The sequence below is a fragment of the Thalassophryne amazonica genome, chromosome 22 (assembly GCF_902500255.1).
Source record: "Thalassophryne amazonica chromosome 22, fThaAma1.1, whole genome shotgun sequence".
NCBI classification, from domain to species: domain Eukaryota; kingdom Metazoa; phylum Chordata; class Actinopteri; order Batrachoidiformes; family Batrachoididae; genus Thalassophryne; species Thalassophryne amazonica.
In genome coordinates, this window is record NC_047124.1 from 9,474,277 (window position 1) to 9,492,947 (window position 18,671).

The window sequence follows — 18,671 nt, forward strand, 5'->3', positions numbered from 1 at the left end:
GCCAAAGGTTTTCACAAAATGATAAACTTAGATATTTCAGCAAATGTTCATGCATCCTTAATCTATTGCAGTGGTTCTTTGAGGTAATAAAACATATTCATTCAGTCTTTAGAAGCACAGCATGGAGGTTATCCTCCTTCTTTAAAAAAAATTAAATAAAAATAATTAAGAGACATACAGTTCAGTTCCAGCAAGCACCACGGTAAAGTGAGACAGGGCATCACTCCCACAACCTCTCTCATAACTCATAAAAATAAGCAGCACAAGATGGCATATATACAAACACAGCTTTCCAAATATACATATATCTATATACAAACAGAATAAATATAGTTTTTTTTCCCCACAGTCCATATGTGTTTATATTCTGATTATGCATTCTATGTTACCTGGAAGAACATCCATATGTGCAAATTAGTTATTGCCAGTGTCAGTCATAGCCGGGGGAGGAAATGTGTGACAGTCATGGCGGTGGTGGCTTTGTTGCCTCTCTTTACGCGGCCATGTTTGCTGAGGGCAATGTAGAAGCCCTTGTAAACAAAAGACTCATAGGCGTTGTAGTTGTTGGGCAGCAAAGTCTCCTTGAACTTGCACTCGTCCACAAAGACTTTCTGAAAATTAAAAATAAATAAATAAAACAAAAGACAGAGAAGCTCAGTAAATCTCACAACATTAATGGCATAAACATTACAATGTGTCCACTTGACATTTGGTGAAGTTTAAAGCACTGTCTTTGAAATTAATTGTACTCTTCAAGTGCAGTTGAATAAGTAAAAACATTACGCTCATACTTGGAATGAATCTGGGATCATCTCCAAAATCTAATGACTTCTTCGCAGTTCCAAAAATCTACTCATAAAAGACACATTTGTTCTTGCAGACATACAATTTATAATTTAATTATATATAAATGTCAATCATTTGGGTCAGGTGATCAAACGATGTTGATTAAATTTCTGTGGTTAATTTTACGTTGATTATTGTATATAATTTTAATTTTGTTTTTATGTTATCATGGTGGTGTTATTTTTTTTTATTGTAAAAGCACTTTGAATTGTATATTCTGCACCAGAGTGCATCATGCAGTTTATTATTATTAATTTCTGTTATATCCTGCCTGTGGACACACAAACTAGAGTAAAAACTGTTTTTTGGCAGAGATAATAAAGATGTTGCCATTAAAAGTGCCACATTCTAAATAAAGTTAAACGCATTTTTACATATAAAGTATGCCAATGCCATTAGGTTTATTTTCTTGTGGATTAGGCTGTATCTTGTGCTGTAAAGGTAAAAAAAATATATATATTGAGGCATATTAATGTAGTTTCAAACCCACAAACATTTTCTCACAAAACAGCAGCAGTAACAATTGTACAGTGTTCATTTTGACAGCATATTTTGATTTAGTTTTCGTCGTAGTCTTACCTAAAATGTAATTTAGTTTGAGTCATAATTTAGTCATCTGAATTGTTTTAGGTTTAGTTTAGTTGTAGTTGACGACATATCAAAATTAACACTGCCAGTATCGTGTAAAATTCTTAAACCACGCTTTAAGCTCCGCCCACCACCCTGGTTATCTGAATCAGTGTCTTCATGGTCAGTCGCATACTGGACTGTGATTGGCCTGTTCAAATTTGTCATGTGTCATTTGTCTCTTAGCTTTCAAAAATTAGCTTTCAAAGGACATTCTTGGGTATACTAGTGATAATATAGTGATATACTTTTGATTTGTCATGTGTATCTTTTAAAAATTGACTATGGATATTTAAATCCAGGAGATGGTCATCACATATTTTAAAGCAGCGATATTATACACCTTTTCAAAACAGATATCACAGTTTACAGTTACAAATACCTCACAGATACACAGAGTGGGGCGATGCATCATCAGTAAATAAATAAGACATCAGCTGTCAAAGAAACACGTTTCTCTGACACGTGATTGAAACAAAGGATCTGCTGTGCATGACAATCTCTTTTACAGAGCATGTGGGCGTGTCACACAGATTGCAGAGATTCTCACTGGGCGTGTCTCCAAGAGCCAGCAGGGTTCCAGAGAAATGAATAATGTGACATATGTAACAGACGTCTAAAACCAAACATTTGGGCCAAAAATTTAGCTTTACAGCAGGAGTGTTTCTGCATACACAAAGGATTTTGTGACTTTTGCTAAAAGCAAATTTAAGTGTAAAAAGAAACAATATGACCCCTTTAATAATTTTCCAGCTGCTGTCGTGACCACATTAATAACATTTTCACAGCTGATGGGAAAAATATAGCCTATACAATATGAACTACCCTCACCTTAACCTCCAAGAGTGAAAAAGTGTCCCAGCAGCAACACTGAAATGAAACTGAAGCCACGTGATCACAGCTTCAGTATGCGTTTTATTAGCAAAATAATTGATCATCTCATGGGTATGACAGTGTGCAGTGACTTTTAATCGTGTATATTATTAAAATGCATATTAATCATATAAAGTCGAGGTTTATTTCTCTGTAGGTTGTGCTGCATTTTCACAACTCTCAAGCGTAATGTCAACTTTTTTTTCAGCACTGCGTCGAATGGGAACCAACAGCGCTCGGAAGCGCATGGGTGCAGCGTGTGGTGTTGCGCACAGACGTACCGTCCCGTATAACCTTCCCCTGCTGTTCATTGCGACAAACATCTCACTCTTCACCCCGAACATGCTGATCACTCCTCGGTCCACGGTGGAGATCTCTATTAGACCTGAACCAAAGACAACGTCACACAAAGCAGGACGGTTAGGTGGCCTACAGTGCAGCAGTGATGGGTGTAACCTTGCAGGTGCATTGCGACTGGATGATGCTCTCTGCTAAATTATCATTTTGCATCGCTCAGATGCGCTTTTAAATATCGCGATGTCCCGTCAAAGTAACTGACAGTGCGCGTCCTGCAGCAGGGCGCGGGGTAAAAATAAGCGCGTCTAAACTGGATCCAAGCATTCGTGTCATGTTTTTGGCTTCGCACTGCAAGGATGCACGGCTCTGATATGCTCTTTTTGGACTTTCAGCCATGCCGACCTCTCTCATTAAATATCATGCAAGACCAATGACCCGGTTTCACTTTCACGCAGAGGCGCTATTGGGTTACACTCTTTTCTCTCTCTTTTTTTTTTTTTGGCACGGATGCGACTCACTGTATTGGTTCTCATTGTGTGCACCGCTTATCCTGCCATCCGGGAGGACCTGCAGGTGAAACCCAATGCCCACGTTGCAGTAAAGTCGCCGCACTCTTTTGATGCCCTGCAAATAGTCACTCTGCCAGTTCAGCTCCGCTTTTCCGCCCGTTATGCCGAGATAGGAGCGGGAGAAGAGGGTCTCCCATTTCTTTTCCACTAAAGTCGCGTTAGTCCTGCTCGGGATAGGAAAAGACGCCACGATTCCCAAAAGACAAGTCCACAGAAGAAGTGCTGGCAGCGTCCAGTGCGTCCTGGCCCCGTTGGACATGCTGGAGAGGCGCCTCTGCGCAACGGCCGTCCGCGTTACCTTTGGGGCACGTGGTTAAAGTTACCTGCCCGAAAAATGCAACTGTTCTTATCTGTAGTCCTTTGGCATGGTGGTGAAGGCTTATTTTGGGAAGGCAGATCAAGGCCCCATAGCCCGGGATCTGAGCAGGAGTAGGAGAGGGACAGAGCGCGTCGGAGCTGGAGTCGGTGCCGGTGGCGATGATCATCTTTCGCCGCTCCGCGCCTCTGTTTAGATAACGCCGGCCGTGGACGGACACCACTCAACGCAAAGCCAGCTCACCTTGCTCACACGCTTGCATCCTCACATGACATCACTGTGACTAAACCGCTGCATCTCCCCCCACCCACCCCAAACCAACCCCGTCTCCACCCCACCCCAATCAAAAGTACGAAGGTGGGAGTTACAGGACTCAAACCAGCAGCAGTTCTGGCAGGAATATAAAAAAAAAAGGGGGGGGGGGAGGGGTGCATGTCCACGTCTGCCTCACACAGACCAGAGAGAAATATTTCCTGTGCCACCTTTCACAAGAAAACTCGTGTTGGAGCTCTTTAAATAAAGATTGTAAAATCTCATAGAGCCAACAGTCTGCATGGTGATCTGCAGTCCCAGTGGCGGTGCTAGAGTTTTTGAATTTGTGGCCTTAACGGGGAGGGCATGATTATTTTGAGGTGAAGTGACAGAATATTTCGTGAATGTGGCAAAATGCATTCTAAAATTCTTCAGTGACTCCTACATACGTTTTAATATAAGGAGTTATAACAGATTATACCATTAATGGCACCAACATCCAAATCACAAATCACAGGCTGCCCTCTGTGGCCACGCCCTCCTACCCATCCCTCCAACACACAGAGGTGTATACGAGGTCTGTGATAAAACTAACGTACCTTTTTATTTTTTCAAAAACTATATGGATTTGAATCACGTGCGATTACATCAGACAACCTTGAACCCTCGTGCGCATGCGCGAGTTTTTTCACACCTGTCGGTTACGTCATTCGCCTGTGGGCTGGCTTTGAGTGAGGAGTGGTCCACCCCTCCCGTCGGAATCTCTTTGTCTGAGAACTTCCTGAGAGACTGGCGCTTTTTTTCAAAGACTGTGAGGCACATCGAAGTGGACATCATTCGAGAAATTCAGCTGGTTTTCTGTGAAAATTTTAACGGCTGATGAGAGATTATGGACTGTTGCTGTCGCTTTAAGGACTGCCCACGGAGCGGGACGTCGCGACGCGCCCTGAGCCGTCGCTGTCAGCCTGTTTCGAGCTGAAAGCTTCCAAATTTAAGCCTCTGTTGACCCAGGACGTCGTGACAGAACAGAGAACTTTCAGAAGAGGTTGGGATCAGCAGTTTATCCGGACATTCCACTGTTAAAGGAGATTTTATTAATGAAAGCCGGCACGTTGCGGCGGCACAGGAAAAACACCTTCGTGTTGATAACCATTTGTAAAAACCAGGCGGCTTTTGATGGCTTTCAGTTGAGTGAGTATCTGAGAAATTGTTTAACAGCTGGACATGTTCCAACTTGTCCTTAAGGCTTCCAACGGAGGTGTTTTTCCTGTGGCGGCGTGTGGCGCCGGCTGTGTCCCGACGCGTGGACCCGTCCGCACTTTCTTTCATTACAAAATCTCCTTTAACAGTGGAATGTCCGGATAAACTGCTGATCCCGACCTCTTCTGAAAGTTCTCTGTTCTCTCACAACGTCCTGGGTCAACAGAGGCTTAAATTTGGAAGCTTTCAGCTCGAAACAGGCTAACAGCGGCGGCTCAGGGCGCGTCGCGACGTCCCGCTCCGTGGGCAGTCCTTAAAGCAACAGCAACAGTCCATAATCTCTCATCAGCCGTTAAAATTTTCACAGAAAACCAGCTGAATTTCTCGAATGGTGTCCACTCCGATGTGCCTAACAGTCTTTGAAAAAATTTTGATCAAGCAAAGCGTCAGTCTCTCAGGAAGTTCTCAGACAAAGAGATTCCGACGGGAGGGGTGGACCAGTGCTCACTCAAAGCCTGCCCACAGGCGAATGACGTAACCGACAGGCGTGAAAAAACTCTCGCATGCCCACGAGGGTTCAAGCTTGTCTGATGTAATCGCACGTGATTCAAATCCATATAGTTTTTGAAAAAAATAAATAGGTCCGATACTTTTCTAACAGATCTCGTATAGCCTCTTATAACAATTAGCCTTCTGACATGACACATATAAATATGGAAAATTTGGCAAAAGATCTCGGTTGTATACAAGACAAACTACCACCAAAGACACATAGCAGTCACTGTGTCCCATCTGCGATTTCTTTCCAATGAATTTAAAAAAGCTAGCTGAAGATTGTTGAGGTGGGATGATGTTATAATTTTCCCAGCGTTTTACCTACATAATCTGCTAGAAATGGAGACATGTTGCAAGCAGCAGCTCCTTTACATTTAAAGTGACAGGGACAGATACAGACTGTGTGTTAGACACATTAACCAAGCATCTGTGGTGCATTTTTGGTGATGATCTTTAATATATGTACTTAAGATATTTGGTGTTATACATTAGCTTGCTGATAAGGTTGATAACATGAACCCTGTGAATATGAGTTCCAAGAGGTTCATAAAAATTGTTTGCAAAATCCTCCATCACACAGGAGAATAAGTAATAAAATCATAAGCTATACAATATTTCTGCATGTCTGTTATATCTTAGTTAGTTGGTCTGTGCCAAAAACTACACATTATTAGATTGTCATTTTTCAAATATGTAAAATAGGTTGAAGATGTGCACTAAGATTTTTCTAAGTAAAATTTAAGTTCTAAGTATGTTTTTTTAAAGCACATTTTAAATTCTGTTGCTCACAGTGGAGTCACTCAGCTCATGCTAACATTAGCCTGTTAGCATTGTGTTATGTGACTCTAGAGAGTTTGCATGCTAATGTTACCTCATTAGTATCTTGTTATGTGATGCTAACAAGTTTTCAAAATGTGAATCACTACTTTAAGGTGCTCCCTTTACTCAGATCCTCGCATTTATATATATATTTTTATCACATGATAAATTTGTCATGCTAACATCAGCACTTTGACACTGCACCTAACACCAAGCTAGTGCCAAACCAATTATATAACATACGTATATAAAGACTGTAACTTTATTAAAATAAGGAAATAGTGCAGCAACATATTGACAGGATTTACCAATTATGAACTCCAACTAGATGAAATATATATAGCTTAGAGCGACCTTGGCACATTTCTTGGTATTTTCAGAATAACTGCACAAAGACTAATGATTCAACAGATTACAGCCAAATTTATTGTCTGTAATCTTAATAAAGTATATTTTATTTATCAACTCATCAACTGTTTCATAAATACTGTGACAAAAGAAATCTGCTAAAATAGTCAGCTATTGTTATTTGGGAGATTTTATGTACTTCAATAATTTAATAATTTTTCTAAAACATTATTTTCAAGGATTTTGGCTAGATTAGAGTGGATTTAAACATGGGAACTAGATGATTTGACAGATTCAACAATTCCCATTTTAGAAAGATTTTGAGGTGTAGGTGTAATTTGTAAATTCTGACTATTGTATGCTTTTATTTTGAAGGCCAACTAATCTAATTTTAGTCTTTTGCTGGCTAATTGAAGCTTACTTAATGCAGCTCTTCTTCATATGGAAGACCTGGTGGGGTGGTGGTGGTGGTGGTGAAGCTGTCATTGGCATTGAGCAATCATGGGTTGGACGGATGGATCCTGTGTCCAGAACCCAAATCGGGCTGTAGTCACATGTCATGGCAGGCCGCTGCCTTATTTAGAACGATGGTGTAAAAACAGTCTGCCAGTCACAGGAGAGCATGGCAAGCCTGTCTGACACTTCCTTAGCTGTTTGTTCAGGAAGTTTACACCACCAGATACTTGGAGTGGTCACATTGTCATTATTATTGTAAGAACACACTGTGCCACTCAGAAGAAGCATGTGACAAATACACCGCATTGTTGTGAGGAACCTGTTACTCCACGCCTAGGTCCAGCGGCGAATAAGATCCTTTTTATTTCCTGTTAAGAGGTGCTATTCCCTCAGCGTTTCTCAATAATCTACCAGGACTTAATGTGCCAACTATTCCTTATCAATAAAGCGGGAGTACAATGTGCAAACAACAATGGAAGATGAGTTCACCAGGTTCACTCTCCTTTACATCCCTGTTTGCTGCCAACCTGTAGTTTGCTGTAGGAGAAGGACTCGGGGGAATTCCTACACGTCACACAGGGCACAGGGGCCCCAAGGTGTTCTCAGCTGCCAGGGAGCCTCAGGCTAACCTTAGCAACCGAGGCCACAGTCAATAACAGAAAAACAACAAATAAACAAAAGAGATGATCTTTATTGCAGAACTTGGAGCTGTGCTTCCAGAAATGCCCTTTCAGAAACTGAACAGCTACCAGTCGAATCAGTAGATTCCATTCAGAATCAGGCTGATTACCTCTATAAGAAGAGGCAAAGTAAAAAGTATTTCAGTAATATCCAGTAGAAAGGTTTGTCTTGGGTCAAGTAAGCATTGATAAGATTTTGAGAAGGATTACATATTTTCAAGCTTATAGTGTGTGGTATTTAGGGGTGTTTATTAGCCGAAATATGGTTTTTCATAAGTTTAGAATGAGTCGTCCATATCTACATGGGAATGGATCCCTCATGGAGGCTACCATGTTGCACCGCCATATTGGTACAGTAGCCCAAAAGGGACATCTTTTGCATTTTACTCGATAACTGAAAATAAAAAGAGAGAAATCAGTGGTTGCTCCTCTATACACTGTCTACTGGTTGCTAGTGCAGGCTAACAAGTTTGTGAAACCGTTATTTTGGAAAATGAAGAATTATACCTATTGCAAAGAAGCGAAAATGTAAAGTGTGCAATGCAAAAGTTTGATGACGTAGAAATGCAATCTGCAACCTCACCAATAGATGACAATGAATCCTACACACTGTAGCTTTAATTATTATGATTATTATTATTAATGCTGTTCAAACCCCACCCCTGCCGCATTTCATCATGTAATGTGGAGTTTTGTCAAGTAAAACTTGTGCCAATTCAACATGTATATCCACCTCGGATTTGCTGTGGCGACACAGAGTGCAAAACAAGGGAGCAGCTGAAGGGACTTATTTATTATTATTGCCGTTATATGCATGCTAGTGATAATCCAACAAAATTCACTTGGTAGTTGTCAGTCAAACCCTGCTCCTAAAATGTAACCAGCTTAAATCCATGTGATTCCAAAATCAATATCTAGCTTAAAGTAGTTTAAACCCCTTTGAAGCAACTTAAAAGGCTTTATATCAGAATTTACTGTCCAGATCTTGCAGGTAGAATTCTGTATTATTTTCAAATGCCACTCATATGTATATGACATTGGTACTATCATTTCAGACTAAAGTATTAGCATGCTAACTAGCCAGAAGTCTTTTGTCAAGTTTTTTGGTGGTTGGCAGAGCAACATCTGCATTACCGTCACATCATCTGACCGGAAGTGTTAATAGATAGAATGCTGTGTACCCAGAGGTTCTATGATAGGAGAGTGGAATGTGATAGTGGTGATTTGGTCTGCAACACTGCAAGATTTTTTATCGGTCCAATACTAAGTAAATACAGGGCCTTTATTCATTCATTCATTCATTTATTTATTTCATTCATTTAAAAGAAAAAAAAAACAGAAAAGCAGAAATAAAGCATCTCAATTACCAGAATGAAAAGGAGCAGAGAGAAGAACAAGTCTTATATTTTCTGCCCCTTTTTACAATACAGTCTTTCAATATCCAGCGTCATTATTCGACATTATCACCAATACTGATACAGATACTATTTAATAATTAAAGTGCATCATCACGTTGCTAAATCTGAATGAATTTTCATGACGTTTAAGTGTTTTTTATTATTATTATTTTCCTTTGTATTATTAATTAGTTAAAACCCAGGACAGAATTTAGGCAAAGCTTATAGGTAAATAGATACTTTATTATAACAACAATAACAGTAACAAAATGTTTTTTGCTATACATTGTCATGTCTGGATTTTTTTCTTAAATAAAGTGCACAAAATTATCATTCGAGAACAATTTCAGTTATTTTTTTCAGGTAGAAGATGCAGAAACTAAAAGAGAAAAATTAAATAAACTTTATCCCTTCATTGCACTTCTTTTCTGTTTTTCTTTTTTTTCTTTTCTTAAATCAAGTGTACACAATTATCACTCCACAACTGTTATAAAACAAGTAGAATGTGTGTTCAGGAAATAAAATACAAAAAATAAAACAAAATTTCTCCCCTTCAGTGCACTTTTTTTTTTCCCTGAATGCAGTAGTGCATACAGGGGGAGACACTGAAACTAAAGTATCAATCTCATTACACCAGTATTGATCAAACTCGATACCAATGTTGGTATCAATATTTGCATCGATCCACCCACAACCACTGGTGATACTGATGCAGAAATACCTGTGTCAAAATGTACATCGCTGCATAAACATCAGTGATTGTGAAATGAAAACTCTTCAATCAAATGAAAAACTCTTCGATCAAATGTCCCCATCATAACTATTATATAGCATGTAAATGACTAAATGAGGATTATTGTTGTGAAAGTGTAGTGACACGGACCCACAACAGGGGGCGTAAATGAATGGACAATGAATGAGCCAAAATACAACACTTTACTGTTGTGAATGTGCACAACGAAATACAGACGATTACGGAATTTATATGTAGTCAATCCACAGAGGTGACGTGTGGGCAGGCTCAAGGATAGAAGACGTCTGTCCAGACAAGAACCGGATCCCACACGATTTCCACTGCCACTGAACCCGGAAGATACTGGAGCCGCCAAGTCCCGAGTCCCCAGGTGGCCACCGTCTCCAGCTGTCGGATCTGGTACTGCTGGCAGGAAGCAGAAACAGTTAGGTGTGGGTGTGTGCACACCCAGTAACAGTCAGCAATACAGGTGGGAAGTACACCTCCACCACCGCAATTACGAACACAGAGTCTCTACAGATCTGATACAAACACTTGTCTGCACGGATCGGGAAGGGTGCGGCTTATCACCCTGTCGTCCATGACCAGCTCAGCCTCCCGCTGACACAAGCTACCAGGAACTCCTGTAGAGGATTAGACAACAAATACGTGCGATACGGCACAGATTTTGGCTGAGGAATTACCTCCAATGGTAGGTGATATCTCGGCAGCGGGGTGGAGATGTCGTCCGGCCTTTATGGAGTGGTTGATGAGATGGTGATAGGTGACAGCTGTCAGGAGTTGATGAATGACAGCTGTCACTCCCGGCTGTTCCTGTGAGGCGGCAGCGCCCTCTAGTGCCGGAAGCCCGCACTTCAGGCAGGGCACTCTCTGGTGGTGGGCCAGCAGTACCTCCTCTTCAGCGGCCCACACAAAAGGACCCCCCCTTGTCGGGGTGTCGGGTGTAGAAGTCGGCCAGGAGGGCCGGGTCCAGGATGAAGCTCCTCTTCACCCAGGAGCGTTCTTCGGGTCCATACCCCTCCCAGTCCACCAAATACTGGAACCCCCGGCCCATACGTCGGACGTCCAGGAGCCAGCGTACTGTCCACGCGGGACACCTGGCTGTTATGTGCATACTCGATCCAGGCCAGATGGTCACTCCAGGCCGTCGGGTGCGTGGACGACACACAGCGTAGGGTTTGTTCTAGTTCTTGGTTGGCCCGTTCTGCCTGTCCGTTGGTCTGCGGGTGATACACGGACGAGAGGCTCATGGTGGCCCCCAGTTCCCTGCAGAAGCTCCTCCAGACCTGTGAGGAGAACTGAGAACCACGATCCGAGACAATGTCAGTTGGTATCCTATGCAGACGCATGACGTGGTGGACCAGGAGGTCTGCTGTCTCCTGGGCCGTTGGGAGCTTTGGGAGGGCCACGAAGTGGGCCGCCTTGGAGAAACGGTCCACTACCGTGAGGATGGTCGTCATGCCCTGGGACGGCGGGAGGCCTGTGACAAAGTCCAGGCCAATGTGGGACCAGGGGCGACGAGGCATCGGGAGCGGTTGCAGAAGTCCTTGAGTCTTGGAGTGATCTGCCTTGCCCCTGGCACAGGTGGTACAGGCCTGAACATATTCCCAGACGTCGGCTTCCATGGACGCCCACCAGAAGCGCTGCCGGACCACTGCCACGGTCCTTCGCACCCCTGGGTGACAAGAGAGCTTGGAACCGTGACAGAAGTCCAGGACTGCAGCTCTGGCCTCTGGTGGGATGTAGAGGCAGTTCTTTGGGCCTGTGCCTGGGTCCGGGCTCCGTGCCAGGGCCTCCCGGATGGTCTTCTCCACGTCCCAGGTGAGGGTGGCCACGATAGTGGACTCAGGTAAGATGGATACCGGCGGATCCGACAGCTCTGTTTTGACTTCGTCTTCATGTACCCGGGACAGGGCATCCGACCTTTGGTTCTTGGTCCCGGACGATAGGTGATCCCGAAGTCAAAACGCACGAAGAACAATGACCAGTGGGCTTGCCTGGGGTTCAGCCGCTTGACGTTCCTGATATACTCCAGGTTCCGATGGTCCGTGAAAACCGTGAACGGCTCCGTAGCTCCCTCTAACAGGTGTCTCCACTCCTCAAGAGCCTCCTTCACAGCAAGAAGTTCCCGATTGCCCACGTCATAGTTCCGCTCCGCCGGGGTCAACCTGCGAGAAAAGTAGGCACAAGGGTGAAGAACCTTGTCGGACTCCCCGCTCTGGGATAACACGGCTCCTATCCCTGAGTTAGAGGCGTCCACTTCAACCACAAACTGGCGGCAAGGATTGGGCTGCACCAGAACTGGTGCAGTCGAAAACTGACGTTTCAACTCCCTAAACGCGGCTTCGCACCGATCCGACCAGGTGAAGGGGACTTTTGGGGAGGTCAGGGCTGCCAGGGGGCTAACTACCTGACTGTAGCCCTTAATGAACCTCCTGTAGAAATTTGCAAAGCCGAGGAACTGTTGCAGCTTCCTACGGCTTGTCGGTTGGGGCCAATCTCTCACCGCCGCAACCTTGGCCGGATCAGGGGCAACGGAGTTGGAGGAGATGATGAACCCCAGGAAGGACAAAGAAGTGCGGTGGAACTCGTACTTCTCGCCCTTCACAAACAGCCAGTTCTCCAACAACCGCTGTAGGACCTGATGTACATGCTGGACATGAGTCTCAGGGTCCGGGGAAAAGATTAGTATATCGTCCAGATATACGAAGACAAATCGGTGCAGGAAGTCCCGCAAGACATCATTAACCAAAGCTTGGAACGTCGCGGGGGCGTTAGTGAGACCGAACGGCATGACCAGGTACTCAAAGTGACCTAACGGGGTGTTAAATGCCGTCTTCCACTCGTCTCCCTTCCGGATCCGAACCAGGTGATACGCATTCCTAAAATCTAGTTTGGTGAAAATCTGGGCTCCATGCAGGGGCGTGAACACTGAATCCAACAGGGGCAAAGGGTATCGGTTGCGAACCGTGATCTTGCTTAGCCCTCTGTAGTCAATGCATGGACGGAGTCTGCCGTCTTTCTTGCCCACAAAAAAGAAACCTGCACCCATCGGGGAGGTGGAGTTCCGGATCAACCCGGCAGCTAATGAGTCCCGGATGTAGGTCTCCATTGATTCGCGCTCAGGATGTGAGAGGTTGTACAGCCTGCTGGACGGGTACTCGACGCCCGGGATCAAATCAATGGCACAATCGTACGGACGGTGCGGGGGAAGGGCGAGTGCCAGATCTTTGCTGAAGACGTCAGCAAGGTCGTGGTACTCAACCGGCACCGCAGTCAGATTGGGGGGGACTTTAACCTCCTCATTAGCAATTAAACTGGGGGGAACCGAGGATCCTAAACACTCCCGGTGGCAGGTTTCGCTCCACTGAGCCACAACCCCAGATGGCCAATCAATCCGGGGATTGTGTTTTACCATCCATGGGAAGCCCAAAATCACGCGGGAGGTAGAAGGAGTGACAAAAAACTCAATCTCCTCCCGATGATTCCCAGACACCACCAGAACTACTGGTTGTGTCTTGTGTGTGATCAAAGGGAGAAGGGTGCCATCTAGTGCCTGAACCTTCAAAGGTGAAGGAAGCGCCACCAGAGGGAGCCCTACCTCCGTTGCCCATCTGTTGTTCAGCAGATTCCCTTCTGACCTCGTGTCCACCAGTGCTGGGGCTTGAAGGGTTAAATCCCCGCTCAGGATCGTAACTGGGAGACGTGTGGAAATACGTGTATGTCCCACGTGAATGTCTTGGCCCACCCTTAACCCAGTTTCTAAGGGTGGGCGTTCGTGTTTAACCGCTTGGGACAGTCTCTCTGCTGATGCTCACTTGAGCCACAGAGAAAGCACTCCCCGCGGGCCAGTCTCCTCTGTCTATTAGATGATCTTAATTTGGCCCTGCTCGTGTCCATAGCATCATCAGCAGGGGGAGCTGTTGCCACACGGAGCGCCGAGGCTGTGGAGCGTGGGGAGGGCGGAACCTTTTCGGACCCGGAAGGGAGAGGGACGGCGCGTGCCCGGCCACGTCCTTCGTCTCACTCCCGACGGTGTTCTTCTAATCGATTGTCTAAACGTATGACTAGATCGATAAGTCCGTCCAAATCCCGCGGTTCCTCCTTGGCCACCAGGTGCTCCTTCAGGACCGACGACAGTCTGTTTATGAAGGCGGCGCGGAGCGCAGTCGTATTCCAGCCGGACTTCGCAGCCGCGATACGGAAGTCGACTGCATATTCAGCTGCGCTCCAATGCCCCTGTCTCATAGACAGCAGCACGGTTGACGCGGTCTCCCCTCTGTTGGGGTGATCAAAAACCGTTCTGAACTCCCTCACAAACCCAGTATAAGTGGTAAGGAGCCGTGAATTCTGCTCCCAAAGCGCCGTAGCCCAAGCGCGTGCCTCACCTCGAAGCAAATTAATTACATAAGCCACCCTACTGGCGTCTGACGCATACATCACGGGACGCTGTGCAAAGACGAGCGAACACTGCATTAAAAAGTCAGCGCACGTCTCCACACAACCTCCGTACGGCTCTGGGGGACTTATGTATGCTTCAGGGGATGTTGGGCGGGGTCGTTGAATGACCATTGGAATGTCTATATTTGGCACCGGGTCAGCAGGAGGAGAAGCTGCAGCAGCGCCCTGAGCGCGTGCTTCCACCTGCGCGGTGAGAGCCTCCATCCTGCGGTTGAGGATGACGTTCTGCTCGGTCATTAGATCCAACCGAGCAGTAAAGGCGGTGAGGATTTGCTGCAACTCACCAATCACGCCTCCTGCTGATGCCTGTGCACCCTGCTCTTCCATTGGTTGTCCAACAGATGGTTGACGCCCCTCGGGATCCATGACGTTGGCCGAGATATCCTGTTGTGAAAGTGTAGTGACATGGACCCACAACAGGGGGCGTAAATGAATGGACAATGAATGAGCCAAAATACAACACTTTACTGTTGTGAATGTGCACAACGAAATACAGACGATTATGGAATTTATATGTAGTCAATCCACAGAGGTGACGTGTGGGCAGACTCGAGGATAGAAGACGTCTGTCCAGACAAGAACCGGATCCCACACGATTTCCACTGCCACCAAGCCCAGAAGATACTGGAGCCGCCAAGTCCCGAGTCCCCAGGTGGCCACCGTCTCCAGCTGTCGGATCTGGTACTGCTGGCAGGAAGCAGAAACAGTTAGGTGTGGGTGTGTGCACACCTAGTAACAGTCAGCAATACAGGTGGGAAGTACACCTCCACCTCCGCAATTACGAACACAGAGTCTCTACAGATCTGATACAAACACTTGTCTGCACGGATCGGGAAGGGTGCGGCTTATCACCCTGTCGTCCACGACCAGCTCAGCCTCCCGCTGACACAAGCTACCAGGAACTCCTGTAGAGGATTAGACAACAAATACGTGCGATACGGCACAGATTATGGCTGAGGAATTACCTCCAATGGTAGGTGGTATCTCGGCAGCGGGGTGGAGATGTCGTCCGGCCTTTATGAAGTGGTTGATGAGATGGTGATAGGTGACAGCTGTCAGGAGTTGATGAATGACAGCTGTCACTCCCGGCTGTTCCTGTGAGGCGGCAGCGCCTTCTCGTGCCTGAAGCCCGCGCTTCAGGAAGGGCGCCCTCTGGTGGTGGGCCAGCAGTACCTCCTCTTCAGCGGCCCACACAACAATTATAATTCCATTCTGGTATGTATGATTTCAGCATTCCAAATCTTCACCTAGCAAACTTTAGTAGTTTGCTAGTATATATAATTATGACTCTTGGGATAACATGAGAATTAATCAGGATAGTCAAGATAAACATAAACACTTTATTCGGGCATTAATCAGTCGTCTCTTGCACGTCTCCAGTTGGTGCAGAATGCTGCTGCTCGTCTTTTGACAAACACTTTTAGACGTGAGCATAATACGCCCATCCTGTACTCACTCCACTGGTTTCCAGTTCGTTTTAGAATTGATTTTAAAATTTAAATGTTTGTTTTTAAAGCTATTTATGGCCTTGCACCTCCCTACTTGTCTGAAATTTTAACTTTGCGCACCTACAGTAGGACATTAAGAGCATCTGGCCAGCTTTACTTAGATGTTCCAAGGTCAAGATATAAACGCTGGGGTGATCATGCTTTCGCGGTAGCTGGCCCCAGACTGTGGAATGAGCTACCTCTTGAGTTACATACTATTCCTGACCTAGCACTTTTTAAATCTAAGTTAAAGACTTATTTACACTCAACAAAAATATAAACGCAACACTTTTGGTTTTGCTCCCATTTTGTATGAGATGAACTCAAAGATCTAAAACTTTTTCCACATACACAATATCACCATTACGCAGATACACACATAGGCAACCTGAATAAACAGAACTAGTGCGTTATCGACAAAGCCAAACTTCAATCAATGTGACTGGGTGGGTCGTGCTGAGACAGTGCTGAGCTCTGTGATTAATTTAGCTAATAGTCTTACACTGGCTTTTGATTTTTGGCAAGCTGCACGGCACTTTTTGTCCAGTAACTCTGATCTGTTCATTACGCAAATCACACGCTTATTTGCATGTGCTGCTGCAGAGCTCATTGCATTTCCATTTCTCTGAAAATAAACATTGTAGGATCAGTTTTTGTCTTTAAACAAAGTGCCACGTTGGATCGACAAAATTAGTCCATTTTAGAAAGCAGTTTCTCGATCGAGTTGTTCATCGTCACGTCTTCTGGTTTGTACGTCACAGTAGCAAGAAGGAAGTGATGTTGGTGCTGCAGGTGGAGGTGTACTGCTGTGATGTGGATGCGGTTGGTCATTCGTGCTGCCTGTGTTGCTACATCGGCGCTACAGGCACAAAAATAGTAGGAATTCGTCCAATCTGCTGCTGGAATAAGCCACCATGAAACACAACATCTGGCTTCTCTTTCACTAGATTTTGCATCAGTATGACTGCAAACCTTTATTTACAGTCGACAACATATATATATATATATATATATATATATATATATATATATATATATATATAAATCTGTTTTTGGTCACTTTTTCAGGGTTTTAGAGCTGAAAAACCAAACCAAAGTTAAATTTAGGGAACAAAAGTTATTGTTTATATTGCAGTTTATTGGCGTAGCGGTATCACAAGTAACGTAACCAACCCGATGTCACGCCAAGCTCATGGTGGCGTCATGAAAAGCCAACTAATCTATGGCTTCTGATACCGCGCTTTTCATGACGGGAGCACGAAATGTGGAGTGATGCGGGTCTGGGGGGGTTATAGTCAGGGTTAGGGTTAGGGGAATGGGTAGGACTTGAAATAATGAAAAAAAAACAGTGATGGGTGCACGAAAACTGGTTTAATCTATTAGTTTGTGATACTATCACGAAATGAAGTAGGTTTTTGTGATGGTGTCATAAAAAAATTGTGTTTTGCTGGGGAGGGGTGTGTGTTGGGGTTGTAGTTAGGGTTAGGGTTAAAAATAGTGAGCGAAGGGTGACTGCATCACAAAAATATAATACATTTTGTGACGATATCATGAAAATACATGACACTGGGCTGACTTATCAGTTAGCACATTAGCGGTTAGTGAAGCTAACTTTTAGTTTCGCTGTGCCCACCACTGTTTAAGACATGGGTGTTGCGCTCGTTTAGTGCCCCTTGTTGTTACAGTTGAGCTTGAACTTTTGCTGATAATATAAAATAAGACTACAAAAGCTGCAACTATGACCGAGTCAAAGTGGGACACTGACTCTGTGTCACAGCACAACAAATTGATTTTGCTTACAGACTCACTTTGGCCAAACATATTTAGCCTAAATTAGAAGAAAGAAACATGAAACCCAACTGACAGAATCTAGGGTGTGCAATAGAAGTTTACTATTGTCAGGTCAGCTGTCCTTCGTTACAATTATAGGATCTTTTTAGCACTCACCACACATAGTCAGAACGGACCAAAGGGAATAAGTCAGGCAAACAGCTTTTGTGCACATTACACAAGTGTAACTGGATACAGGAGGAAGTAAAGCTCTTTCAATTACCTCGTTAATAACACCTGGTTTAAAACATATTGGAGTAACAGCTGGGGGGACCCGGGGCTGGAGGGGGATTTCTCTTGAATGACATCACAGTCACTCAGCCCAATGGTATCTGCAGGCAACATAACCCTTTACTGAAAGACGGAATTATATATATATGTATATATATCCCTGTGGTAATGGAACATTTGCAGTATTAATACACTTACAAATGCTTCAGCGTAGACATTTTACACTTTTGCAGTACAGGTTCCAAACTAATAATATTAACCATCTCTAGGACACCTTAATAAAACTTGAGTTTGCAAACTTTTGAGTTTGTTCAGGGTTATTGCTGAGGAGCATAGCCTTGTGGTGAATGATTGTAAATAATTGGATTTTATCTCAAGCGCTCAGGAGCTCAGGATCTAGATTTTTGCTGAAGCGGCTCATGTATAATTCAAAAGGCAAAAACTGCACCAAAACCACGTGGTTATGCTTTATGGACTGCTGTTTTGTACATTCGTGATACTGTGAGAAATACAGAGTTCTCTGGGAGCCTAATAACAGCCAACTTGACTGGTTCCAGGCAATAGCTAAAATTTAAGAGCGTTGTTGTTGCGTCACCTGTCAGATGAGATCTTTGGATACAAATGTCAAGTACAGCTGGTGAATGTCTTGAAGACAGATTTGACTCTGCTGCAA

General features: G+C 44.5%; 1 protein-coding gene across 1 annotated transcript; it reads right to left on the reverse strand.

The window, feature by feature from the left end:
- Nucleotides 1-8: 8 nt before the first annotated feature.
- On the reverse strand, nt 9-3,766 carry LOC117504393 (fibroblast growth factor 6-like). The gene is made up of 3 exons (XM_034163863.1): nt 3,162-3,766; nt 2,628-2,731; nt 9-611 (listed from the first exon to the last, which is right to left on the reverse strand). Exons 1-3 carry the CDS (start codon nt 3,469-3,471, stop codon nt 435-437), a joined length of 591 nt encoding a protein of 196 aa, XP_034019754.1. The 5' UTR covers nt 3,472-3,766; the 3' UTR covers nt 9-434.
- Between the last annotated feature and the right edge of the window lie 14,905 nt (nt 3,767-18,671).

What these genes read in the sequence shown, in the direction of transcription:
- LOC117504393 (XM_034163863.1), bottom strand. Translation starts at nt 3,471, where the DNA reads ATGTCCAACGGGGCCAGGACGCACTGGACGCTGCCAGCACTTCTTCTG. An exon ending in ACACAATGAGAACCAATACA is followed by an intron (nt 2,732 to 3,161) that starts GTGAGTCGCATC and finishes TCTTTGGTTCAG; the next exon opens with GTCTAATAGAGATCTCCACC. An exon ending in GGGGAAGGTTATACGGGACG is followed by an intron (nt 612 to 2,627) that starts GTACGTCTGTGC and finishes TTTAATTTTCAG; the next exon opens with AAAGTCTTTGTGGACGAGTG.